Genomic DNA, 27649 nt, shown 5'->3' with positions numbered 1-27649 from the left:
CGGAACGGGATATCTCTGTCCAATAAGCAGACTCCTCTTTCACTTGAAAAAGGGTAGGCCTGGGCTGTTCCAAATATTGTTCTCGTACACAATGTCGGTCTAAAAAGTGGTTCTTATTAACAGGAAACCCAATTCTTAAAAAAAATCTCTGCATAGAAAATAGTAAGTGTGCATCAGTATGGAAGATAGACAAATGTATGGATGCTACAAATACGTAAAAGAGAAGATCTTCTCTTGCCCTTACAATTCCACAAGGAATCTATGATTGCCTGACGAGTAATCGCCTCGTGGTGGCGCTCTTACCAATTGGTGGTCATACAACAAAGGTTGGAGGCATGTTGTGTATGTGTAGAGGCAAAAGTTGACTAAGCACTGGTTTGGATAAATCGTGTTGCTTTTGAAACCTTAACATAATGCCCACGATTATCAAAGGTATACATCTGAAATTTGTCAAGAGTATCCTTGTAGAATTCTGCCCTTGGCAGGCAAATGTGGCGTCTGCAAGGTAGGCCTTACAAACATGCCGGAATAACTTCATGTTCATACATGTACCATGGAGGTTTCCATGGTTATACCACAGCCTAAGCCTAACAAAAAGTAACATCATGCATCCTGATCTTGCCGAAAGAACGTTTGTGATGTTGCCACATTGCATCCTGCGAATCTTTCTTTCCTCAGTTCATCTCCAAAAGGTTGGTCATTCATGTCATTGCACTAATGGTGAAAAGACATGAATCTGGTACTGACAAACATTTCAGATTTTGTCATAGGCCTAGCATGCCTAGGCCTACTTGGAAAATTTTCTTGACTCTTCATTGACTTTGCACACAACCACTGAAGTCTGAAGTGGTCATGCATAACATGTGAGTGATGAATGGAGTTCATCAGGCATGTCAGGGTGCAACATTCTTTCCAAAACACGAGTGAGTTTGTTTTTAATACGCTTCAACAACCTAAAGAAACCATAGTTTGTTAGTATTACTACAGTCTACATGTAAGTATTGCATGTACATGTATTTATTTACCTACATGTTACTTTGTTAGATTAATATTTTACTTCATCATTTCATAAATGAAATTTCAGCAAGCTCTCGACATTCTCATTGAAAACTCTGGAGTTTACATAGGCCCTACCTGCTTTACCTACCTGCTGTACCTGCTTTAAGTTTCAAAGAAATTCTGTTTGGGCCTGATTTTTCCCTTTTTCAAAGTGCACAACAAACTCAATGCACCCAAAAATTGGAACCTGATAATTCTCCACAGCGTAAAGGCAATACTGCCAGGTTTTTAAGTGAATGAATTTGACATTTTTCAACAAAGATGTTTGGTAACATGTAATAAACACTGCAAGTGGAAAGTCGAGAGAAATGTCAAAATATGCATCATGTCAGGGGACTTCAGTATTTGTATGGTATCAATCCCAATTGCAGTTGGTATGGTTCAAACCAAAGATCGTATAACCGAAGGCGCAAGATGGATAACTCTGCCCAAAGGGTGTAATTACCTTGGGCGCCATTTGAGCAAGCGATACGCCTGCGCAGTTTATGGTAATGCTTAGGCGTAGGCTCACCAGGTGCACGTGCCTGCCACGGCGCCTGCACCTTTGCATTAATGTACATTGCGCAGGCACATCGATTGCTCAAACATTGTTAAATGGCACCCATGCAATTACAATGTTTTACGCGTATTCAATGTGAAGTTCGCCATCTTGGGTTCAAACTGGCACTTGGTACTTGGTAAAACATTTCTCCTGAATCCTCCACCACAGAGATTGACAAGAATACCTTCAGGAGAGAGGCAGACTAATTGGATTGTAGATGTTATCATATTTTAGTTATTGATAGATGTTACTGTAACACTAGTTTGGTTGGCTCAACTACATCATGCGGCAAAATTCTATAGCAAATTTCTCAACCTTCGCCAAGTTTTTGTGGCTCTCTCCCAACAGAGTTCATCCCAAATATGAGAGTATGGCACTATTTCATCCATAACAAATAAAAACTAAATCCTGCTAGCACCAGTAACACATGCTATGGCATGGCACACACTGGCATGGTCCCAAGACTCCCAACCATAGTTGGGACAGATGCTACAGCTAAGCAGTAATTCTATAAACTTAAGGGGTGAAAAGGTGAATCCTAGATTCAGTGTAATCAGTGGATTTGCTGTATTTGTTAATTACTGTGTGCTGTTTGCAAGTCTTGAACAAAATTGCCAAATCCAGTTCTCCAAAGCAATTGTTGCACCCAACATTTGTGCCATTAACTTGACCTTTCTTTAATGCAGACAATTCCAGAGTAGAGTGGGGAGCTCTTCCGTGAGGCAAACCAATCTCAAATGTTCTGTGAAAACCAAGGTGAAAAACGACGGATCGCCTCCTTCAGTCACAGTATTATTTGGTGAGCAAAGATTTTTTCAGGCAGTCCATACATTTGCAATGCCCAGTACATTTTTGTTGGAAACTTGTTGATCAGACCCAAAAATTCAAGTAAAGATTTTGCCTTTTTTTACATAATCCCTAGTTTTCAATCCCGTAGTCTACATTTCATCTTACAACCTTTTGGCTCATGGTGAAAGTGACTGATTCATTTATGTTTCCCCCAATCAGATAACGGAAAACAACTGATCTTCAAGAGTAGGTACCTGAGCTCCACAGAGATGCTTCAGAGGTTTGCAGCCTTGAATCTGGAGCGTGAGAAGGCGCTTGAACAGTCTGGTACGGAAGGGTAGCACCTATAGTACCCAGGAACTTTACTTGGTCACCAGACCCACATTATCACGTTGCATTGGTGCATGAGCCATTTCTCAAATCTCAATTGAGTACCTAAGTGGAAGAAGGGCCCAACTCCAACAAAACCTTTATTAAGTTCAAAAGAAAAAACTGAATATTTTTGACGGAGTTGCAAAGGAAATCAATTACATGTAAGTCTACTAGGCCAAAATGGTGGAGTTGGGCCTTGCTTTTAGTAAGGTATTCAATTTGTCTCAAAGCTTCGACTTCATTTTGAGCTTATGTCATCTTCAAGTCACCCATGAGACAGTTTAATGTTCCTGTTACCAAGGTAATGGAAAATGGAGCAGCAACAAGACCAAAGGTCTCATCATCCAAGATCCCCATCAATTTATGAGTCTTCAAGTAACGCTGGAAGTGAAACTATGGTCTAGGAATCAGATGTGTGTACCAGTACATTGGAGAGTGCAAGTTTTATTACATATACAATTAGATGGACGGAAAGCAAGTTGTAGTCTTGTGATAGCTTTGCCGTGTTTTGGCGACCCCCGACCAGAAATATGTTTGTGACATCAGAGCAATAGCCAGGAAGATGTTCAGCTTTGTCCATACAAACAAAGAACCAGACACAATCAGTTCATGTTAAGGAGCATCATTTTCACTCAATATTTGGGGTGTTTCTCACCAGTGCTGCTTTCTTTTCGTGTGCATTCTAGAGGAATGTATCTCTTTGATTCGCTGCATGTACCAACAAAATTTGAAATGTATAATTCACTTATTTGAGGAACGAAAACAATATTCTGTTCATTTTTCACCATTTTGAACTAGGGCATAACCAACTCTAACCTTCAGTTCTCGTTTGGTCGGAATAATGACGTCACAGAGGCATAACCAAGTCGCAAAGTAGTTCAGGGTTCCGGTTGCCTAATCACGCCCCTGTACATGTATCTTTCAACTGTCGAGAGTGAGACTAGCCATTTTACAGGACGCCTCCTTATTTGTATTCCTGGGGACTTTGGCTTTGCAATTGACTTGTGTTGTAACAAAGTGTCGCTTTGCCCTTTGAATAATTTTATATGAACATGGGGGGCGGTAATTCTAGAAAAGTCTACAAGGGAATTTGTGCGCTAACAGGCATCTGAAATGGTTCTTTATACGTATCATGGAGTTAGAAGCATTGATGGGGGATTTGGGGCTAAGAAAAGATGGGACGGGGGTTGGTTTAGGAAGAAGTGGAGGAGGGGGAAATTGTTGATATTTAAGGTTATTAAGCCCACCCTATCTAGTATCCTGTAGCAGGTCTGTAATTAAGTGAAAAGAAAGAATAATTCAGATGGTGTACTGCTTGTAAATCTGTCATGGAGACCCATGATTTCTGTCACTGAAACTGATCATTTCAAAGATGATTGTGTCACTAGTGTGGCAAATCCATAAAAACTTTTTAATTAAATATGCTTGGCTTAAAATTGAATTTGGCAAGTGTCTCAGTGAGGGCCTTTTAATGAGTGGTTGGTATTAAAACACTTTGGCAGATCTATTTGCTGCCCATGCATTTAATGGGCAACAATATTGTGATCATATTATATTGCCTGCAGAGAGTCTCCATTAGCCTGTCATGAAAACCATCGTTTGTTCTCAATAAAAAGTGAATAGGATGTCCTTTGTGATGAGTTAGTGCTGTTTGTTGGACTAGTTGTCATGGTTATTGTGTCATATTTATTTTGCACATAAAGTTCACAATCAGCTGACTGCTGGAAAATATTACTCGGCCAATCTTTGAAGTTTAAGTAATTAATTGCATATTGCAGAAAGAAACCTTTCCTATTTTTTTCTACGCCTGCAACTTCTCCGGAGAAAGAACAGCTTTTTGTGCTAAGTGCTTAAGTGCATTTAGTCTATTTCCCTTGACTCGGTGCGTAAAACGTAATGTGTCCGTAGGTGATGCAAATAGAGCCAGCCTCTGCGTACAGGACAACAAGATGGCGCCACCCATGACAGTTTTGAGAATCGTAAGACCAGCAGGTTTTCGATGTCTTGCCTCGTCTTTGAACGTACGTCTTTCTATTTAAGTTAATAGAAATGATTAAGCTACGGCTAAATACATGCACCATAAAAGCCAAAAGATCATATTAGTTTAACTTCTGTTAGTTTTAAAAAGCTTCAGAACAGTTATTTTGAACTTCGATAGCCATAGTAAGACAAAAGTATAATATTGTGCCTAATTGATGGTGATTTTGCACAATGGTAGAATGTGGCATTGTGGGATGGAAAAACGGGTAATGTTTGCTAGCTCCGTTTTCCTTTCTACAATGCCTTACTACCATTGTGTAAAATCACTTGTGCAGTATTTGCGATAATTATGATACATCATCAATCATTATGGTCGAACAAGCATCCCAGGAAAGTTTTAAGAGTTGCCCATATTAAAATGTACTATTCAAGAGCTAGCATTGGGTAAATTATTTTAAAGAGCACAAACCTCTAAACAGCCCCTCCGAGCACAAACAAACTAGGCCCTAGGCCTAGGTAAAAATAATTAGTTCATATTTTACTTTAATATTAGAAAATTGTCACCAGGAAATTCCTAATCGTATTGTCGTGACTCGTGTCGCCATGCATGTCCCTTGTTTCGCAACTTGCAGTGTGCATGCAGAGATCCGTCATTTTGGTATTTTTCTCCCCAAATCTGATTGTTTTACATTTCCCCCTTCAATGTTTTTAACATTGGCAAAATTAAATAAAGAAGAAAAGACTGGAAGCAAATCTATGATGCGCATGTATCCTGCACCGCACGACTGGATATTTAATCTTGTGCGTAGTCGTCAGTAGAGTGCTTACGTCAGTCATATTGTGGTGCGAAATATGAAGGACGGTGTTGAGTGGTGTCGTCAGTGACTGGAAATATGTTTAAATATTGACCTTTAATGCATGTAAATCGCTTGTCATGGACAGCTCGATGCATGCACATGCGACATGTGCGATGCATGAACATACCGGTACACAACAAACGTACATTGTGCATATACGTTGGATGATCAACACGGGGATCGACTTTATGTTCGAGGGCCGACAAAATGCAGCATCTTATTGTCAACAGAAACGAGGATCTTCATGATATTTAAAGAAATGTCAAGGACAAATTTCAATGGAGATGGCTCGAAGAAAAGGATAACAATGGGGATTTCTTTTCTGCTTACATGTACATGTACATGTATGTTAGAAAGCTTTGTTTGCCAGGTAAACCTACCCGAGCTACCGACTACCATCATGACCATAACGCTGCATACATGTACTACGGATCAGGCAGAAAGTTTTCGTCATGTTGGTACATGTATCTTTTTGAGCAAAAAACAGCAGGCTGCCCTACATGTAGGCTGCAACTCATGACTGTGATCAACCAGCGATGATCAAGAAAGAACTTTTTGTTTTTATAGCTGACTACACAACGAAGATGCACGTTGTGTATACATGAGCGCAGACCCATGTATTAATACATATAAAACCGACACCATGCGATTTTTCAATTTTTTGACATAGGCTAGTGGCATCTCTGTACATGTATCAGACTTGACAACAAATCTTTTTGCCATTCGTAAAGCATCATGGGTATGGACATGATGGATGACAAACAAGCCATACGTTTTGTGCATAAACCTATGGGGGAAGTGAACTGGTATACGTAAGAAATTAATTTTACACTTTTCTCTAGACTGTTTTTCAAGTATCTGCTCGTCTCCTCACAGATGCATGCATAGCATACAAGGAAGATTTTCAACATTTCAAATAATTTTTCAAATATTTGTAAGAAGAAAAATCACTCTTAATTGTCTTTTATTAAGGGCAACAGTCATTCTAGGCTGAAAATGTGATTGGTCAATACTAGGACATTAATATTTACAATCTTAATAGCCAAAGCATGGTCAATAACAAAAACTTGTGTTGGAAGGGATTTCTTGAATTTTTCTTTTCTGCCAAACTTTGATGTTTGTGAATACATGTATTTGTATCTACATCCCAAATCTATAATGCAACACTCTATGAGAAGAGGATGTCTTGAACTGGAGTATCTAATGAAATGGAAGCAGGTTGGACACTTCTCTTATTATTGAGTTGTGCATAAAATGGATTGTTTGTTTGTCATCCAAACCGATGATGGATTGCAAAATTAGAGACCTAGCAACTATATGGTCATGCACATTATGCCTAACAAGTGATAATTAGCTGATCACATAAGCAGTAACCATTTTTTAAACTTAAGAATTCTTACCGGACGTGACATATCTTAGTCTGGTCCTGCACCAACATAGTCGATATGACTTCAGATTCACGAGGTGGGAATCAGACCATTTCACAATTTTCAACTGTTATCCTTTTTAAAAAATTTCCAGAGCCACAAATCAGAAAAAGAAATACATATACTGTGCAATTAAATGTTGGAGTCAATCAAGAAATAACAAAAGAAGAATATTCTTAATTTTGGGGATAAAAAAAGACGTCGATAACTGGTAATCAAATCCAGCTGAGACTATTTCATGTTTGTTCTTAAGATAAAAGAGCTGTCCACTACACCGCAGTTCTGGCTTGAAATTCAATGGTAATATAATACGCTTTACAGGCTCTTGTATATGCACATCTAACTTCAAAGAGGGTGCCATCTGCTTTTATTCATTTGTTTGAGAAGTGGCAGGTCTTTAGCCACAGTGATTATTGTCAATTTTGCCTCTCCTGTATGCTCATCTTTTATGTGATGAAAAAGAAATGGCATAAATACATGTAAATGCATGATGATAATAATATTCATGCTGAATGTTGTTTAGTAATACGTTTAGCTGTATCCCCTAGTTCTGATGATTATTCTAAGTCTAATTTGAGACTGCCCTAGAGCTACATGTATCTAATGGGGTAAAACCCACCCTTGTGGGCAGTTTGCCATCCGACACTCTGTGGGCTTTGCTGTGCTCCTCATGGAAGCGCTGTGGATGACGAACCCCACAGTTGAGTGTTCAGGGGTTGTATGTACATGTATTTATGCATTTTGGTTTTAAACATATAAAACATTGCAAATTTGTGACAATACTAAACCTGACCCATAAAATTGGCCTCAAAAAAGACTCACCGAGAAGAAGAAAAATACAGAAATTAATGATAGTACTTACAACTGTACAACAGTATCACAGGTACATGTACATGTACATGTACAGGGAAACTTAGATTCACATATATAAATAAATTTCAGAGTGAACTACATGTACATGTACCAAATTTGATGGGTCAAGTGACAGTGCACTCTCAGAAAGAACTTGTTACCGCCTCTGTGAGGATGGCCAACTGTTTCGTCTGGTAGACTGTTCCATACAGAGATGATGGCAGGTGCATGTAGGAAGAAGCAGTCATATTGCCGAAGGGAGCTTTGGCTGGCTGCTGTCCTTCCTATAAGACCCTGTACAGTATGGGTGACCATATTCTATGATGCTCCAAGTTGCCCTGGTTGGTCTGAGTGGAGGAGGTACAGTGTAGCTAAGATTAAATGGGTTCATAGGCCTACTGTGGGTGTAAACATGGTACATGTACATTGTACATGCTGTATGCAACATGGACAATTATAGCTTGTAGGATTTTGCTGTTGGCCTACAATGTTTTTTGGGAACATTACTGTGTATTTTTTTCTATTCCTCTCAGTTGATTAACTGATGTTGATTGTCTTGAACCATTTTCAATCCTAAATCAGCAACATTGGGCAGTGGGACACTCTCCGCACAATCGGCAGCTGTCTACAGGAATATCAGAAGCTAAAGATGAGCCACTGACTCTCAGAAGCCAAACTAAAGATGGTGTTAGAACCATTCTCCTGAACGACCCAGATAGGAGGTACGACCAATTATGAATGAAGTGGTTATGGCAGGGCTTTGTACATGCATCAGTGGGAAGCGGCTGCAGTCATTAGTTACTTCCGAAGGGGCATGGGCTCTGTCACAGCCAAAGCCAAAGTGTTCAGACCTGGCTTCTGATATTTGATAAACTCATGGAAATAACACCTTAGCAGACTGTGTCGAAGACAGCTTTGTTCAGGTACTTGGCAATGGATACCATTGCAGAATCTTTGACAATTCTGCAGATAGACTTGTAAAGAGTTCTGTAGCTGGTCATAGAACCTAAAAACAGCTTTGCTCTGACAATTTTATATTGTCCTATAGAAGCTGAATGGGTTTGTGTTTAAGAAAACTCAGTGTGAGATATATTTTGTTGTGATAGCAACTACATGGATGTGTTGCCAGATACAGAACTCTTGCCATCTATACCAGACTGTTTTTACTGTTACACTAGCACTTACTGACTTACAAAGGCCTGTGCAGGTCGACTTGCTCAGACATGACTGTGAATTTAATCATGGGCCCAACTTGGCTGTTCTGGTCTCAGGAATGCCTTATCCTTGGACATGCTGCTGAGTTTGAAGGAGGATCTCATGCACAAAGCTGACGGGGATGAACTGAGGGCTATTGTCATTGCAGCCAGGGGGCCGGTCTTCTCCTCCGGACACAACCTCAAAGAACTGGCAAGTATAACAAGTTTATGGACACCGAAGTGACTGTAAAATGGGGCGAGGTCAGTGGTGTGAGGTTCTGTGAGGTTAATCTGTGCCTAGTCAACCAGATAGTTTGCGTGTTAAGGGCCTAGGCTTTGTGCAAGAAGCATTGAGGGCACTCTAGGTGCAGTCGTCTCACTAGGCCTTGTCACGCTAGACTAAGCTCGGGGTTGATGGCAGGGTTGACGCAGGGTTGAAAACTGGTGACAATTCACACTTGAAAAATGTTCAACCCTGCGCCAACCCTGCGTCACCCCAGACCAGAGTTGAGAATTTTTGACCGGGTTGAGAATTTTTTGTGCTCATTTCTGGGTTGAATTCACCCTAATAAGCTTTGTTTGCACAAAACAAGTGTAAAACAACACCGGGACGAATGTAGGATTGAAAAATCCAATTTTCAACCCAGGGCGGTTGGGGGTTTGCCGAGGGTCGAGTTCAACCCGGGTTGAGAGGCCGTAGTGTGACAAGGCCTATTGGAATGGTCTCCAGTGACCCTCATTCAAACCATGGCTCGATTGTCATCTCTGGCTTTGCAGCAGACCATGGACCCATTATTGATCTCTGATTATACAAAGACCTTGATGCTCTGTTATGTTTAGGTTCAAATATTTACCACTGATATTCTTGCACGATGGAAGATTTCGGAGTATTCTTCAAGGTTCCTAGCTAAAGTGGCCACAGAGTTTTAGTTCACTGTGCCCAACCCAACTACGACCTACTGTACTGTGCCCCACCCAGTACGTACACACCAAATTGATCCCACCCCATCTTAGGATCTCATAAATCTTGGCTGGTAAACATGTGTTCACTTCTATAGACCACAGAACATGGGCGAGCCTTCCAATCCAGGGTCATGTGGACATGCAGTCAGGTTATGATGCTACTGCAAGATTTACCAGTACCCATCATAGCCCAGGTGCAAGGTAGGTTGGGAACCAGACGTCAAACTTTCAAAATGCAAGAAATTACATGACCTTGTTTGGCCATGCCCAAATTTTGTGCCTCGGGCTTGGTCTTCACTGGTTGCATGTATGTCATGTATGTAGACACATGCCCATAGTAGACTCAGCCACAGCCAGAAACCTGTGTTGGACATGGCATTAATTAGTTTGTCCAGGTTCCAATTTTACAGATTTATTAAATTCATTTGCTGAGCCAAAATCAACTTAGAACCAGTGAGGACCGGCATAATTTGGCTGGTGTCTTGGTTGGTAAACTGTTTGATGTAAAGCAGATTACTTCTGTAGGTGGCAAATTTCTCGTAAATACTTGACTGTATAACACGCTGATATCAAAGTACATGTGTTGACCTAGGTACTGTAATCACATTCCAGAGGAAAAGTGAATTCGTGGTTGTGTGTATATTCAAAGTCAGAATGTGAGATGTGAGACTTCAAATTGTGAAGACAGGTGCTGATTTCTATTACAAGTCTCCATGTGCTACAATCGAGCTCTTTTGAAAAAAAAATTGGCTCTGAGAACATCCCGTACTTAAAGGGCTCAACATTTTGACCCACAGTTGCCAGAGTAGGAACAGCTAATTTATATACACTCTTTGTTTTTGGTAGGCTTGGCGACAGCAGCTGGTTGTCAACTGGTAGCGAGCTGCGACATAGCCATTGCATCTGAGAATGCCAGGTTTGCAACACCGGGGTAAGGAAAGGTGTGATGGATAGCTTTAGTCCAGAGATTAAATCGTGAATGCCATCGTAGAGCTTCTTAGTGTAGGAAAATTCCACTCCAATATTTCGCCAGTCTTTGAAAATCATACAAAAGAATAAAATGTGTTTTTAAATTAGGGTTTATAATACTTGTTTTCTCTTACTGGAATGTTCAAATGTTCACTTTGTTCTCACAACACTTTGCTCTTATTACAGAAAGTTCATGGGCCAAAAAAAGCAAAAGGGTCCAAAAAGTTACGTGTATTTTGTCTCTATTTTAACACTGAACCCTAACCCTCTCAGGAGTCCTTCAATATCCATCAGGTGGGTTTGGAAGATTTTGCAAGATCAAGGGAGGTAGAGCCCAGCAATAGTACTCAACACTGGGCTTGAAGTACAAAGAATGTGCCTTTGGTTCCCAAATGATGAAGGACTTTAAAGAGGATTTATGAAGATTCCAAGCAGCTTACAGTACAGTCCATCTCTAGTCCTTGCAAGTTAGCCAGTCCTTCGCCAAGTCTCAGGCTATAAAGTCTTTGCATGGTAGCCAACTTGCAGCATAATTCTTTTCTTCCACAGGGTAGCCTCCTTTGTGCATACCCTGTGGAACAAAAGCACTGGACTGCAAGATGGCAGCCATGCAAACCCTCTATTCAAGTGAACTGTGACAAAAGCATCTTTTGTCATTGCTCATCTGTTATTGAATACTTACGATTGGTCTCTTGAAAGGACTTGTGTCTGGACTTACAAAGGGGGCTCATAATGGACTCGACCGTAGCACGTCCTCAGCGGAAAATATCAAGGGATTTAAAAGTAAAGAATGAAAAGTTTGGTGGCCTGTTTTCTTCAGAGTGAATATTGGTCTCTTCTGTTCAACTCCTGGGGTGGCCCTTGGCAGAGCGGTTCCAAGGAAACTGGCCATGGAGATGCTCTTTACAGGAGAACCCATCTCAGCTGATGGTAGGTGTGACACTTGGTTAATTGCTTAATTTAGCTATCAATTGATTTCTTTGATATGTTTTTGATTCTCAGAAGTGGATTTGATTTTTAATGTCTAGTGGAAATTACCAATGAGTTTATGTGCTGATTTGTGTTAAATTGATTTGAATGGGTTTTATAATTGTTTATAAATGGAAGAGATAAACATAATCACCGCGGTGGATGACAAATACAGTAAAAAGATAATCGATGACTCGCGGTGTCGTGTTGCTGGTAGCGACGTTTTGGCTGCTAGTGCTGCTAGCCTTCATCAGGCAACTGAAGTCTGGATGCTGCAGGGTCTGCTATATACCGCCGGATATCGACATCCCCGGTTTCTGGCTCCCCACCATCCGCCAACACAACCACCGGAGCGCAACAGAGCCATACCGAGGACACGCCCCTTCACGCCCATGAAGTGGAGCGGGCAACGCCCGCTGAGGTCACCTGTACTGCGTCCGCAATACACGGCGGGGGACACGCGGAGGACGCGGTCCGGCGGTATATAGCAGACCCTGCAGCATCCAGACTTCAGTTGCCTGATGAAGGCTAGCAGCACTAGCAGCCGAAACGTCGCTACCAGCAACACGACACCGCGAGTCATCGATTATCTTTTTACTGTATTTGTTTATAAATGATTGCAAATAACAGTTGAACGACTGCATCAACTGATCAATTTCATATCACAGTTGCCTTGCAAAACGGCCTGGTCAGCAAGGTGGTACCGCATGACTCACTGGAGGAAGAAACCAACAAACTAACCCAGAAGATCTGCATGGCCAGCCGGTCGGTCATCGCACTAGGCAAAGTCTGCTTCAACAGACAGATGAAGAAGACCCGGGCCGAGGCATACGAGTAAGGAGTAGACCTCTAACAGGAGATTTCCAAATCTTTGTCTCAGGCTCAGGGTTTAGTTTTGGATATCCAGTCTGCGGAGGCGACACAATTTCCATTTCTCTGATATAGCAACATCCAGTCGTTTAATGCAGGCCAAAGCTTGGAGAAGATTCACTAGATTCAAATAGTGAATACTGTCTTGATTTAGAGAAGGATAATGGCCCTCTTTATATCTCTTACTAAGACAAGATTATTTCTTGGGTCCATTAGTTTTGGTTTACAAGCATCGAGGGGAGACAAGATACCTGACCTTGTATTGGCAACACCTACAAAGGTTTTGAAATCTTATTTGTTGCTAATGGAACCTGAAATGGAAACACTGTCACGTCTTGCACAGTAAGGGACTTGTCTTCAACAGAGCTGTGTTATGGACAGAGTTGTGACATGAGGTTGTGTATGACCCCATATTGTCTCCCGGACCTGTGGTGGTGGTGCACAGGGTTGCACTTACCAATTGGAAAGTTGCTGTAAAGTACAGTGCCTTAAAGTGACGAACAAATCACAGTGGGATGTAAGCACGAGTGTTTCCATGCATGCAGACTTTGGAACCAATATGGCTTCTAATCTAAAGTTGTCACCGTTAAAATGAATTAACCCCTTCATTTGAGTCCAGGGTGATGGTCTTTCTGTTCTGTGTAGGCAAGCCAGTGACGTGATGGTGCAGAATCTGGGCCTGGTGGACGGCCAGGAAGGCATCCAGGCCTTCATCCAGAAGCGCAAGCCGGCCTGGACGCACAGCTTTGACAAGGTGCAAGAGGAATGAGGCTGGGACAGAGGAGCTATGCACAATCCTAACCCAACAAAATGAGTCGCCCGTCACCGATGCCACTTTTGATTTTTTACGAGCTTAGTATCTGCCCCGAGTAGAGGTGCACCCTCAGTGGCAAAGAAGGGACAGGCTGCTGGGAAGTTTTCCAGCCTGGCCCATGCACACACCCTGCATTCCAATAAAAATAACTTGGCAGTGTTTTTTGAGCACATCCAGTGATAAACTCACATGAAATTGTGTACGCATGTGGTTGGTTCCCTCCCAATGACTTTGGTTGCTACTGAAAGATATACATGTACATGTGCCCTCTTAATTTCCTGCTCTGAGCGGATAGACAGACCATGTACAGCACAACTAGGGACCGTATTATGTTTTTACCTACCAATTGTTTGGATTTTAAATTGAATTATGTCAAATTGGGAAGCTTTAGTAGGCAATTTTCTTCACACTACACATGCAAACAGGTTAAAAATATGCTCGACTCATTTTGTTGGATCTGGTTTCGTATGGTGAAGCTATTTTTCTAAAAGAAACAAACACAATGATTTTAAATATGTATTTTGTCAAAAGAACATTTATCGGAGCTAAAGTGATTTTGGACATTCAGGCTTTACTTAAGATTTGAATTGAAAACTCAGCAATTTGCCAAATTGAATTTTTAACTGCTCTTCCCCCGCTAGCGGGTATTGACTGGTTAGACATCTTTCTTCATTACTGTGACCATTTAGTGCACTGTCTCATCTATTTTCCACAAAATTGTCTCTTTTTTGGGGGGGTCATGATTTGGCCGAAACCCCTCATCTATGAAAAGTACAGCATACTTTGTTTTGAGTTTCATTTTTTTGGGGGGGAGGGTTGTTGGGAGAAACAAAATTGATTTTGAATTTTAAGTGCTGAACATAATTGTGTGGATTAATTCTTGAAAACAAAAACAAACTGAAAATCAATTTTTTACTGCAAATTATATATAACGAAATAATGAAGCATATTGTAGTTTGTTCCTGTTAAAGTTCTGTTTAATCTAAGTTTTAAACTATACACCATAATGATCGTATCAATACCATTAAGCTACTATATAAGAATCACAAATGTATTCTCTTCTGATAAACGTTATTCTTTTATCATAAATTTTTATCTTTTTTGTATAAATGTATCCTTATCTTTGGTAAAATTACAATTCCAGTCATTTTTACATTCTTTTTAATGAAATTCACTCCCTGTTATATGAAAATCATTGGACCCAATGACATATACACCCCAGGATTTGAAATAACAAATTCCCCTATTCCTAATTTTTCATGATGCAGTGTTTAGGGTGTGAAATAAAGGATCAGTATTCACTAAGAATGTGTACATATATTTTAAGGTGTTACAGAATTATTATTTTAAAAACTCTTCCAGTGACAACTAGTGCTCCTTTTTTTCCTGTGCAGTTTGGTCAATTTTTAGAAATATTGGAAGGCTTCAAATCCGAGGAAATATCTAGAAGTATACGCTATCTTAAGTATGACATTGATAAGGCACTTGTTTTAGAAAGCAAACTTAAATAGTTTCTTTTTTTCCCCGGCACTGCTTTTAGTTTGAACTCTTTTCTTCATACTTTCTTGTGTGTGTACTTCATGTGATGATAAACACCCTGCTAACTTGCCAAAGTGTCTTCAACCTCATTTTGCACAGAGCTAAAATTCTACACTGTCCATTTTACAAAAAGGTACAAAAATATCGGAATCTTTGCTCAATAAACAAATCAATAAGGCTCGTACAGTTATTGAAAACAGCACCTATGCTAGCTTCCATTGTGATAGGGGCACAAAACTGCGTAAATCTTTTTTCGAAATTATAAAAACATTGTTTTAAAAAGGATAAATCTCATACAGAGCCTGAAGTGATTTTTTAGAAACTTGGCTTTAACACCACGTAAAGAACTTTAAATATACATGTAATTCAGAATTCACATCTCACTGTACTTCTAAGGAAACCATTTCATGTGAACAAGGAGTAAATAAAGGAATGTTTTAACTCATCTCCTACCACCACAGCTAGAGTTCATCGCGATTATATGATTCATCTTGTTCATAGAGCTAAAAGAAAGTACATAGGGCCCAAATAAAGCGCATGCTAAACTTAGAAGCTGAAAATTGAAATAAAATTGATATACCACAACAAAGTCCCATCCATTAGCATGTTGGCCAAGAAAAACTGAAAGTTGGACAGATTCTACTGTATGCTGAGGACGGATAAGCAGGTTGGGAAAAATGACGCAGGACCTGAACAAGTTATGAGTAATGGTGCCGATATTAGATGGCTCCTTTTGAATCCCAGGAGCATTTAAACAAGCACTGGATGGAACAGGTTTGGGACTGGAAGTTAGTAGCCTGTGAGAAAATCTCAGAGACATGAATTTAGGTTCAAAAACAGACCAAAAAGCTAAAAACCACGGAATAATCTACACTAAAAAATACAAACCAATTACGGATACAATACATACATGTATAAACATAAGTGAATTGTTGAATAGACCAATTCCTGTGTTATATGTTAACTCATAAGAACAGTTTGTTTTTATAGTTGAATCAGCAATGCAACAGACCTGAGGTAATTATGAAAAAAAAACAGCACACAAAACAAAATGCAGCAAGCAGGCTTCAAATTTAATTTCTCTCGACTTGGTAAAAACTAGCCAGTGCCGATACACTGTTCAAGACAAAAGAAAGGTTTCTTTTTTAAAGCTGAAATAATGAACACACCCTTTTTTTCAGCATTTCTAGTGCCTCACTTAACTCAGACTACAGAAATCACTTGTGCAAGTCTATGACACATTGACAAATACAGTAAAAATAAAGAAACATACATTATATATTGTAGTTTTTATTTGCAGCACACAAACTTCCACTGATGGGTCTATACCCCTAACTAGCCCCATCCCGCCGCCTCCTTCAAGACTCTGGTGTCAGCCGCACGCCTTCATGCTCTTTAAGAGAGGTCCTGGTAACTTCATGCTCTCATCAGCTGTCTTCTCACACCCACCCCAGCAGTGCTCTGCAGGGTTCTGCCGGTAGATGCCGTGACCCCCGCAATCCCTCTCTGTCCCAAATTAGCCCCTCCCTTCTCAGTACTCCGGCGTCAGTGAGCGCGCCGTCATGCTCTTGGACAGGTTCTTCATGCTCTCCGCCATCTTCTCAAACTCTCCCCAGCGCTGGCTCTGCAGGGAGCTCTCCTGTTTGTTGCGGCGTTCAAGACCGGCCAATGTTCCCTCCATGGTGTGCATGTGGTTCTGCATTCTTGTGGCCTCCTGATCTCGCTCTGCAACCTAGAATTCAGAAAAAAAAAGTAGTTTATAAGCACCGGAAAACTGATTCCTCTCAAGATTGGAATTCTGTGAATTTCTCAGAAATGAAAACTCTCTTCAAATCCCAGCCGCTCAGGCCCAGAACTTTAAACTTGGACAAAGGCACCACCGTGTACCTACAAAGCATCATGCTCATCGTTTCTTGAAACAAAGTCTGCCGTTGTATCTCCAAATCAAATGACTGTACCCTACGCCACCTTGGTAAAGAGTTTCCTATCTACCTGAAATCAGCAGGTATTTAATGCAGACATAAAAGTTCTCTATAATTCACAGTTTTTTGATGCAAAACGTGGCTGTGCAAATCCTGAAATCTCATATTGACTAATGTCTATGGAAGACACCTCAAACTACTATCAATGTGCACTGATGCACAGCCACTATGAAATGTGAAAAAAGTTGTTGTAAAACAATGTGACTGCATCTCATGATAGGAATCTTATGCCCTATTTTATCAGTTAAGTTGCATCAGGAAGAAAAAATTGAGCTCTTGGTTTTGACGTCACTTGGTGTGGCATCAAGACAAAAAAGGGATATTATGTGAGTGAAAATGAGGATTCCTATTGCTTAATAAGAAAGATTCTGCTCAAAGTTCTTTTTTTATTATTTATTTATTTAAGTCTTTCTGGTAATGACACCAAGGATTCCTCAAAAGTGCCCTAGGCACTGTAGCTCGTAAGCCTGAAGAAACCTGTAGAGAGGAGACATTGAGAAGAAGTTACAGTTTTAGTCATGGCTCCAGGAAAACCCCAGAAGAATATTTTAGGAAAACCCATGAAATCAAGCGGGGACTGAAAACCCAATCCACATATGGACTGGGTCGGGAATTGAACCCAGGACTACTGAGGTGGAAAGCGAGGAAAGACCCACTATGCCAACCTGACCCCCTTTTAAATGGCTCTTGAGACTCATTTTTGTAAGATTTGGTCACTGATTTGATTTCAGATAATTTCATTGTTCCCCAGCATTTAACCTGTTTTTGCAGCTCTGACACGTGATCGACCAATAGCATCTTGTCCCTGCGCAGCTGGGTGTTCTCAACCTCCACCCCAGAGAGCCGGCCCTCCAGCTCAGCCAGCCTGCTTCGCAGTGTGTTTTGGCTCAGGTTGGAAGTCACATGCTCTTGCTCTTGCTTCGCTAGCTAATAGTGGAAAAAAAAGTGAAGTGTCTGGAACCTGGAACATATATTGGATTATGTCAAACATGTTGAGTTTACCCATAGTTTACCAACATCAAAAGTAATGTGGATATGTATGAGGACTCGCATACCAATTTCTGGGAGCCGCTCGGCCAACGCATACCTCATGTGTTTTTAGCTGAGCAGAAATCAATTGAGAAACATACACAGAATGATACAAGTACATGATACTTGTACTGTAGTTGCATTGTTAAAACATCTGCCAGTGCATTTAACCCTAAAGGGTCCTTTTTTAGACCGCTGCAGGGGGCATTCTGCCCTTAAAGTTCTCAGCTGTGCCGTAAATTGTTTCCTTAAAACTTGGCATGAGCATGAAGGCATTCATTAAGCGTACATTTGAGAAGTTCTAACTCAGTCCGATGACCAACGCCTTTGCCGCTATATGGCAATTTACAGTGCATACTTTAATGTGAGTCAACCTTTGCACTGAGCACGGTAAATGAGAAATGTTGGCCTACCTGACTTTAAAAAATGGCAGTTTTACGGGAAAAAACATATTCGAAATTCATAAAATTGGTGTCAAATTACCACATGATATTAGTAGAAAAACCATAAGGGCTCGGCACCATCGATACCAAAATTCACCTTGATAATATTAATCTTTTCAGGTCAAGCCACATTGAGTGTTTCATAATGAAATGACACTGTGTTAAGAATGTGAGAGGTAACATGACTGACCTGGTTCATCAGATGCTGTACACGGTCCCGTTCATACTTCAGCTCCTCCCTGGCCTTATCCAGCTCGTACTTGAGCTGCTTCTCTTTGTCACGGACCGTCACCAGTTCGGTGATGTTGGAAGCGTGTCTGGTGTCACGGCTCTCCCTCAGTGATCTTTCCTGCGAGAGAGAGAACGGCACCCGGGGTTAAACTCCATGGCCACGGCTTTGCTTGGAGGGTGCTGGTTCAATCTGAGCAAGTGGCTAACATAGATCTAGACTTTGTGCAGGAGCTGTTGAGGGCGCTCTGCATGAGACAGCTAGGCACTTTCAAAGTGCCAAGGCTCCCATGCCACACACCTATAAATATGGAATCAAGCTGCTCACAAGTGTCTTCCACAGGCCAATTTTTATTTCAAAGTTATTTCCAATCCAAGCTATTCGGACTTGGCCAGAACTAGCTCACTGATTTAAAAAACAGAAAATTCAAGGCCAGTTCATACAAGCAAAGAAGGCAGTAAGGCAAGCAGCTGGCAGAAGTCACGGTATCTATGAGAGACAAGATATATTCAAATTTTGCAGATTTCCAGGATGAAAGCTTGCCATCAGATCAAACTTCCCACAATAATAATCTAACAAGCCTTTTAAAGGTTACACGGATAAACATATTGGGAGATACACAGGTTGTAGTAACTTTGGCTCTGGAAATTTTGGATCTCAGAACTTACTCTGTCCAGCTGTTTCTGTAACTCAACTACCTGGGTCCCCAGCAAAGCATTCTCTTTGACCAGGTTGGCAATGTCATCTGACATCTACTCACAACAACAGACAAAAAACTGGTAAATACACATTACACAAGATGGGAGTCAGCAACTGCCCAATAGCATAGCGTGAGTGAACCGTGGGGGAAATGTGAGAGTGAACTACCATTTACAAGTAACAAGTCGATCGATTCTTAAAAGTGTGTTTAGAAAAAGCAGTCCCACACACACAAAACTGTGGTCGAACCAATTAATTTGCAAAATCACACTGGGATTTTACTATATATGCATTTGTCCTAGAGTTCAAGCACTCAAGGTAAGCCTTGAAATGTATATACTTTCTTAACATGAGGAATGCAACTCTAAGTTTAAAACAGGCAATCACCTGCACCAAGCCTTAGTTCAGTATTCTACCATTTTTGACAGCATACATCCTGAAAAGTAGAAAAACAAGGAAGTCAGCTGATTTGAGGAATTATTGTACACTAGCTGTTACCTTGTTCTTCAGGTACCGGTCTTGCTGGGCGTTCAGCTCTGTCTCCTTCATCTTGTGCTGCATCACACGAATCTCATTCTGCAAATACAATTGTATCTATACTTCTTGAATTTTTTGCCCATGACACCCCAGGCTATGGCAGTAAACTTATGAGGTATTCTTTGGAGATCTGCGGAGCATGAATTACTGACTTAGACTTGAAGTAGACTCGAGTTGAAGCGATGTGACTTGCACCAGTTCATGACATATGGGTCAGTACTTGAGCACACGACTCCAATGTACAGCCCGGATGACCACCCCTTCCGATACACAGCCAGTTGGCATAGCAGACAGTACAACTGCCATGGGGCCTTACCCTGAATTCCTCCACAGCCTTGTCTTGGATGGATGCAGTGCTGGAGTAGTAACGATCCTCCAACTCCTGAAGCTGGGTCTGCACCTTCAGCAGCTCCGCCCGCTTGTCCTCCAACGCAAGCTGGGTGTGTCGTAGCTCGTCAGACTTCTGGTCCACCTGTACATGAATGAACAGAGATTGTCGCGACCGCGTGACGCTTGGGATAATGGACATGACGTTTTTGCACACCTGCACCAGAGGCAAAGCTAAACTAACTCCTTTTGTCCAATCCACTAAGAAGGAGAGAGAGAAAGATTCTAGAATGCCAGTCAGGTTCTTGTCCAGGGTCCAAAGTAAGGCCAGAGAAGCCTAAACATATAATTTGTTGAGACCTGAAATCAGCCCAACAGTTGCAATGAAAAACCCTGCAATCAGGCCTTTGTCTGCAAACCAGCATCCTTGAATATTCACAAAGATTGAAACAAGGCTTGAAAAGTCAGGCTGGTACAAGGGTGCCTTCGCACCATTCCAACTCTGTCATCCAGGTTCGAATCCCAGGCTGACATGTCATTGGGTTTTCAGGCACTACCTGATGCTGTGGCTTTCCCCGAGAAAATTCAACTGTATTGGAGGTTGTCTCCCCAAATTTCTTGAACATTTTTTTTCTTTGTCTTCTCTTCATAAGGTACTTTTGAAGAGTCTTTGGTTTCAAGGCCAGAATTGAACATAGCAATATTAAAATATGCGTATATACAAAAGGCAAGGACAGTGCTCATGCCTGCAGAAGTTACATCTTCAAGAACTCATTCAAATCAGCACCTGTGCAGTGAGTATCCTGATCTTCTGCTCGGCGCTCGTCAGCGACGTGCTGCCTTTGTCCAGTTCTTTCCTCGCGTCAAAGATCTGCTCCTCCTTCTGCGCAATCTCCCTCAACGTCATCTCGTTCTGCTTCTTGAGCTGCACAATCTCCTCCACCAGTAGTTTTTTCTCCCGGTTGTGGGTGTCTTGTCAGAGAAAAAAGACATGCTGAACTGAATACTTCCCGGAACTCTTTTCCATTACAACAGAGAATTTCGAATTTTGATTTATTTGCTTATTATGTTTCCTTTTTCATTCGTACACAGACAGTAAATAGTATTACTTGATCAAGAAATATGAACCATTATGGGCTTCAAGTGTAAGGCCAGTCAACAGTCCTGTGCGGACAGTCATAAGAACTCCAGTGCAGAGGCTTCTGTGCACTTATTCATATCACAGTGCACACAGATTTTTTCATGAGAATGTTTACAAACATGCAGCATTCTATAGCAATGCATTCCAGTATCTGTCACTTTTTCTTGTTTGTGAACTTTGTAAAAGTTTTTGGGCGTAATTGAACCAGCAAATTCTAACACACAATATTATACTGACTGTTAGTTACACGCATGAGCTTCTGATTTTTCTTTTTCTAAATTATCTTTTTGGGGGGAATAAAAAAAACAGGCCCGAAAGTCATGATTTCTCAAATTCAGATGTACGGTTTGTTTCAAGTTTGATCCAACAACCAAGTTCTGATCAACAATTTTCAAATCTGGCAGTGCTTGAACTGGAGTTGTCTGGGCAAGAGAACTAGCGAGTTCTAGAAATGAAAATCAAATCCTGCAGGTAAGGGTTTCTGATCATTGTATTAAACAAAGACTCACCCTGCAACAGCTTGAGCCGGCCATCCAGCCGTTCCTTCTCCGAGTTCACCATGTCCAAGTTGGATTCTTTCCGCTTGATGTCCAAGTGTAGGCCATCCACCGTGGATTGCAAATCCTGTTATAAAAGTAGTCATCACAACTGATATCATCGAATCTTGTAGATTGCCAGACTTTGAATTCTTCCTGCAATTTGTTGACAGATGTACATGTATGTCTTTTGCTAATGGTTCAAACTCATTTAGTTAAATTCAGATGCAAAAGCTGAAAAACACCCATTTTACAAAAAAGAAGAAAATCATCCCTGTCTTTCCTAACTTTTACTGAACAATTTCAATTCTCCTTTCTTTAATATTTTAGGAAGATCATAAAAGATATGGAGGAATGGACTGTCCCTATTTATAAACAAAGTAATGGACTGTCTCTTCATTCGTTTGATGACTTGAAATGACAACAAAAATCATGTGGCAAAAAATTTGAGCATCTTAAAACTCAGTCCAAAAGGTAATGGCGAGAAATTGGGCACACAATCAGTTGGGGAGTATGCTATCGCATGTGCAGCTTATGCTTCAAGATTAACACTTGCAAGTCAAGAGTGCAAGAGTGCTATTTTTTCAGTTAAAATGAGACAGCCCCTCTTTTGCCCCTTTTCCACTGTACCCAGAAACAACAATCTACTACAACTAAAACATACATGTATTATATAACACCTGCATAAATCCTTGTCATCTGATTGGTGGATCATTGATCACATGTCATTCAATTATTCGTTCTATTAAACAGTACCTGTTGAACAGAACTTCATTTCACTTGACTGGTTCCCATCCCCATTTCATATATTTCATTCCCAGTAAGGAGGACAATAATGTAGGGATGGGAACCAGTCTAATATTGCACAATACTACCAGTGCGGTGGTCACACTTTGGTCACAAATCTGTTTTGCAAAACGGCTGACGCCACAACACATGAGGACCATTTGTTCTCCGAACAGAAGAGGAAATGATGACGAAGATTTATGCAGGTGTTGCATTCATGTGTGTACATGTAGCCAGGTACATGTACATGTATTGTGTACTTTGGCTTTGTCTTGTGAAATGGAACATTTCATGTGTTGCCTCACCATATCATTCTTACCACTGCACTCATAAACATTCATTATCCGTATACTGCCCTCTATAGCTGATGCACAAATCTGTGCTATAGTCAAGGCCAGTCATAAGTAATAGGGAAAACAATACTTTTGTTGCAGTTCATTTGAATAGCTTGAGACTTGAATTCAGACAGGAGGTCTTGCGCTCGTCTTGTGATGGTTTTGAGGTCTCAACTACTTCACTGGCATGAATTCAACGGTAGCCAACAAACCTTGAGCGTGTCCAACATCCTGCCGGCCTCTTCAGTCATTTTGGGCTGCAGATGGGTGGCCTTCCTTGCTTGGTCCCGAGTAAATTGATTCAGTCAAGGGATTCTGACGGAAAAGTCAAGACTTAGATCGCATTTATCCTAATTACCGGGACACTGTTGCTGGAAACCTTCCTGAATCCTCTCAAATCCTGCACAGTGAAGGGAACCAATGGTCTCTGTCTTTCTTCTTAAATTATCCATGGCGTCACTTGAAGCCCCCCGTGTGAAGCGATAGGAAGTTGGGTCTACCTTTCTTGATCCAGCAAAATCCTCAATAAAATTCCTTGTGGGCTCTAAAGGATCTTTTGGAGGCTGAATCCAATAATTTTTTCCCAGAATGAACTGAAAAAAATTGATTGCAATGGGATTTGAACTGGAGACATCTCAGATGATATACGCACTGAGCTCTCTTACATGTAAGAGAGTAATCGCTACCATCTATGCCAGTGACTATCTCAGAAACAATTTATTTTAAAGGCTCTTGTTGTTTAAGGAAAGCCAACATTGTGTGCTTTTTACTGACCACTAGAATTATGAATCAATCAATTTATGGGGGGAAAAGGATATAGGAAATTGGCCTCCAGTTCCAGGAAGTAAATCTGCTGCTGCAAGTTCTTAATGTACTCCGCCTCAAGATTGCTGTATTCTTGGGACAGTCCTGGGCTCGTTTTCCTGCAGGAAACAATCACACATTGCAGCCCATAAATTTTAATGGAGTTACCAGTAAGACACATTTCCTTTAAATAAACTGCTAGCTTTACTGACAAATTAAGGCTTTTGTTACAAACACCACATGTGGAGAGAGCATACCCTGTGACCTAATGACCAGAGCATTTACATCACATGTCCTGCCAAAAAATTTGCACATAAAACAAAGTAAAAAAACTCATTTCTTGTCCGTGGTTATTTTCTTCTCCATTTTCATCACCATTATTAAATTTCATCAAGATTTTAATTTTTTTTTTACTAACTACCAACATGCAGCTATATATGCAAATTTAAAACCCATGAAAAGGTGAAATTTCCTTCACTTTCAATACTTCACTTTCAATGTTTGGCTCCTTTTGGCAAAGGAGCCAAACAAAATCAAACTGCAATCTTGGAAATATATTTAGTTACAAAAAATGAAATCAAAATATAAAAATGGAACACCTTTTTCTTTTACTTGGCCTTACTGAAGGAAATACAGATACAAAACAACAAAACAGAGTATTCATTGCAATAGGTAAACAATGAATTATACATGAAAATAATGAATAAATTAATAAAATTTGATCATAGGAGAATGGAAAGGGAGACAGGGACTCAAGGACAAACCAATCTAAGACAGCCAGGATGAACAAAAGTCAAATTCATGTGGCCCAGAGACCTGCTCATCCAATCTTAGACTGGGATAAAAAGTACATGTACATTAACATAAATAATATTCTCAATTAATATTGTTCATTTGTCTAACTAAATTAATATACAACTCAATATAAATCTAAGTGGAAACAACTGTGCTCTTGGACGTACTTGTATACTACACGTAAGAAGAGAAATGGACCAAAAAAATGAAGTTCCTAGAATGAAAAACGAAATTAAACATTAAAGTGTTGGTAAATTAAGGCAATAAGATCCTCCAACTAAAAAATTAAATGGAAAATTAAAGATGTTCTTCAGTAAAGTAAAATTAACCTTAACAGAAAAGGAGAACATATATAACTACATGTAATTTGGCAGGAAAAAACAGGTTAAACGATGATAATAATACACATACGTGAAAGCCGTTCCACATTTCCACAGAGATTTTTTGTCACAAACAATAAAATGTAACACATGTAACCCAGCCAGAAATGAGACTGAAGAAGACAGAACCTGTGTGTGTAGCAGTGCTACATGCTACGCAGAATTTTAGTCAGGTGATATGCAATAGGATATTGGCACAGCCGATCAAATGGTCTAAGAACCAGACCTTCAAGTGCACACTAATGCTACACACTGCAAGACGAAGGTGCAAGAAAAGGAAGGGGCCGCGGTGTGTAGCAAAAAGTGCTACACCGTAGACTTGTGCACAAACCCGCTGCTACACAGTGCTACACGGGAAAATGAAAAAGGAAGGGGCCGCGGCGTGTAGCAAAAAGTGCTACACCGTTGACTTGTGTACAAACCAGGCGCTACACAGTGCTACACGGGAAAATGAAAAAGGAAGGGGCCGCGGCGTGTAGCAAAAAGTGCTACACCATAGACTTGTGCACAAACCCGCTGCTACACAGTGCTACACGGGAAAATGAAAAAGGAAGGGGCCGCGGCGTGTAGCAAAAAGTGCTACACCATAGACTTGTGCACAAACCCGCTGCTACACAGTGCTACACGGGAAAATAAAAAGGAAGGGGCCGCGGCGTGTAGCAAAAAGTGCTACACCGTAGACTTGTGCACAAACCCGCTGCTACACAGTGCTACACGGGAAAATGAACAAGGAAGGGGCCGCGGCGTGTAGCAAAAAAGTGCTACACCATAGACTTGTGCACAAACCCGCTGCTACACAGTGCTACACGGGAAAATGAACAAGGAAGGGGCCGCGGCGTGTAGCAAAAAAGTGCTACACCGTAGACTTGTGCACAAACCCGCTGCTACACAGTGTTACACGGGAAAATGAACAAGGAAGGGGCCGCGGCGTGTAGCAAAAAGTGCTACACCGTAGACTTGTGCACAAACCCGCTGCTACACAGTGCTACACGGGAAAATGAACAAGGAAGGGGCCGCGGCGTGTAGCAAAAAAGTGCTACACCGTAGACTTGTGCACAAACCCGCTGCTACACAGTGCTACATGGGAAAATGAACAAGGAAGGGGTCAGGGCGTGTAGCAAAAAAGTGCTATACCATAGACTTGTGCACAAACCCGCTGCTACGCAGTGTTACAAGTGAGTCAGTTCTGTTCTGTTCTAAGCGTACGCGGATACATGTATGTGATGCTTTCATAGCGTACATGTACCTGTGAACTTTTGCTCGTTAATGCGCATGCTCAGTTCTTCAGCAGTGTAGCGGTGCTACAAGGAAGACCGTGTGGATTCTGCTGTCTCATTTCTGGCTGCATATGCAGATTTTATACAAATTTAGGCAATAAGATTTTGTAACTAAAAAATTAAATGCACAGAGTAATTTTAAAAAAAAAGTGGTGTAATTAAAGACCCTTACGAAGCATTGAATGATGGAGCTAAATTGGCAGAACTTCTCTTGTTCAGACTTCCAAGACTACTGGTCCTCTTCAAGGTACTTGAAAATCCAGGGTCTGAAATCCAAAGAATACTATTTACTTTTACCAGTCTTAATTAAAATAACTGCAGTATCTGCTTTGAAATGTTGTAAAACTTCTACCCTTTGCCATTTTCCCTGTGATTACTGCCTCGGCTACAATGGTTGTAGGTCTGGCTGCTAGCAGAAAAGATGCCAAGTTTACAAGGGATTTTGCCAAGTAAAGTGGGAGTACCGAAATGTTCAATACGCCGACACGAAATTGAGTATACAGATGTTTACTAAGGATGGATCGGGAGTGAGAGTCCATGCCACACTAGTAGTGGGGCTAAACACAGTGCAGGCCTACTGTCTGACTGTGACAGACCCATCCAACCGCCATCCGGAAAAACGCAGGCCGTGTCCATGACCATGACCAAGCAACGTCAATGTGCAAACACTCAAGTGGTCAGGACCATGTTGACAGTTACCATGATCATATTCATACACACGTACGTCGTGATGTTCAAAACAGTCGGGCTTGTCGAGTGTTAATTCTTCCCCACGAACATGGAAATTTCATATCTAAATCAAACTGTAACAATACAGCTTTATACAGGAACAATCTAAAGTACCTCGTGCGGACTTCGTTGGATTTCTGAATCTTGCCATGCTTGAAATAGAAGACATTTTTGCACTGAACTCAACAAGAACAAGAGCAGAATTCGGCTGCAGTCGACGCTATGGCGTCCAGCGCGTTATTAGCAACAAGTACCCTCTAGCTTACTAAAAAAAAAAAGATGACAATAATAATAATACAACCATGATGAAGATTAAATTAATAGCTTGGAAAAATATCCGATTAAATTTAAGTTTGAAAGAATAGAAAAGAAACACTGATAAATTTATTTCATTATTACTTCTTTTGAAGAACAAGTGATGAA

The 27649-nt window shown here is 40.8% G+C and overlaps 3 protein-coding genes across 3 annotated transcripts; 2 read left to right on the top strand and 1 right to left on the bottom strand.

Annotated features, from left to right (window-relative positions):
- Nucleotides 1-293: 293 nt before the first annotated feature.
- On the top strand, nt 294-4386 carry LOC110979581 (large ribosomal subunit protein mL53-like). The gene is made up of 3 exons (XM_022235523.2): nt 294-505; nt 2287-2399; nt 2609-4386. The coding sequence occupies exons 1-3, from the start codon at nt 414-416 to the stop codon at nt 2728-2730; spliced, it is 327 nt and encodes a 108-aa protein (XP_022091215.2). The 5' UTR covers nt 294-413; the 3' UTR covers nt 2731-4386.
- Nucleotides 4387-4628: 242 nt separating this feature from the next.
- echdc3 (enoyl-CoA hydratase domain containing 3) lies at nt 4629-14978 on the top strand. The gene is made up of 8 exons (XM_022235462.2): nt 4629-4782; nt 8460-8599; nt 9149-9284; nt 10132-10237; nt 10883-10967; nt 11826-11935; nt 12643-12808; nt 13490-14978. Exons 1-8 carry the CDS (start codon nt 4711-4713, stop codon nt 13611-13613), a joined length of 939 nt encoding a protein of 312 aa, XP_022091154.1. The 5' UTR covers nt 4629-4710; the 3' UTR covers nt 13614-14978.
- LOC110979557 (uncharacterized) lies at nt 14394-27485 on the bottom strand. Its single transcript, XM_022235461.2, has 12 exons — nt 27341-27485; nt 26670-26763; nt 24060-24164; nt 23454-23532; nt 22094-22208; nt 21231-21415; nt 20433-20588; nt 20078-20155; nt 19549-19632; nt 18842-19000; nt 17939-18106; nt 14394-16929 (listed from the first exon to the last, which is right to left on the bottom strand). Exons 1-12 carry the CDS (start codon nt 27393-27395, stop codon nt 16729-16731), a joined length of 1479 nt encoding a protein of 492 aa, XP_022091153.2. The 5' UTR covers nt 27396-27485; the 3' UTR covers nt 14394-16728.
- Between the last annotated feature and the right edge of the window lie 164 nt (nt 27486-27649).

The sequence above is a fragment of the Acanthaster planci genome, linkage group LG02 (genome assembly GCF_054643075.1).
Source record: "Acanthaster planci isolate LZ-2023a linkage group LG02, COTS_SCS, whole genome shotgun sequence".
NCBI classification, from domain to species: Eukaryota; Metazoa; Echinodermata; class Asteroidea; order Valvatida; family Acanthasteridae; genus Acanthaster; species Acanthaster planci.
The sequence above is the reverse complement of the archived record's forward strand: the minus strand, read 5'-3'. Positions and strand labels throughout refer to the sequence as shown.

What these genes read in the sequence shown, in the direction of transcription:
- LOC110979581 (XM_022235523.2), top strand. Translation starts at nt 414, where the DNA reads ATGCCCACGATTATCAAAGGTATACATCTGAAATTTGTCAAGAGTATC. An exon ending in GCAAATGTGGCGTCTGCAAG is followed by an intron (nt 506 to 2,286) that starts GTAGGCCTTACA and finishes TCTTTAATGCAG; the next exon opens with ACAATTCCAGAGTAGAGTGG. An exon ending in TTCAGTCACAGTATTATTTG is followed by an intron (nt 2,400 to 2,608) that starts GTGAGCAAAGAT and finishes TCCCCCAATCAG; the next exon opens with ATAACGGAAAACAACTGATC.
- echdc3 (XM_022235462.2), top strand. Translation starts at nt 4,711, where the DNA reads ATGGCGCCACCCATGACAGTTTTGAGAATCGTAAGACCAGCAGGTTTT. An exon ending in GTCTTGCCTCGTCTTTGAAC is followed by an intron (nt 4,783 to 8,459) that starts GTACGTCTTTCT and finishes ATCCTAAATCAG; the next exon opens with CAACATTGGGCAGTGGGACA. An exon ending in CATCATAGCCCAGGTGCAAG is followed by an intron (nt 10,238 to 10,882) that starts GTAGGTTGGGAA and finishes TGTTTTTGGTAG; the next exon opens with GCTTGGCGACAGCAGCTGGT.
- LOC110979557 (XM_022235461.2), bottom strand. Translation starts at nt 27,395, where the DNA reads ATGTCTTCTATTTCAAGCATGGCAAGATTCAGAAATCCAACGAAGTCC. An exon ending in TACAGCATCTGATGAACCAG is followed by an intron (nt 18,107 to 18,841) that starts GTCAGTCATGTT and finishes TTCCACTATTAG; the next exon opens with CTAGCGAAGCAAGAGCAAGA. An exon ending in TGTCAGAGCTGCAAAAACAG is followed by an intron (nt 16,930 to 17,938) that starts GTTAAATGCTGG and finishes TCTGAATTCTAG; the next exon opens with GTTGCAGAGCGAGATCAGGA.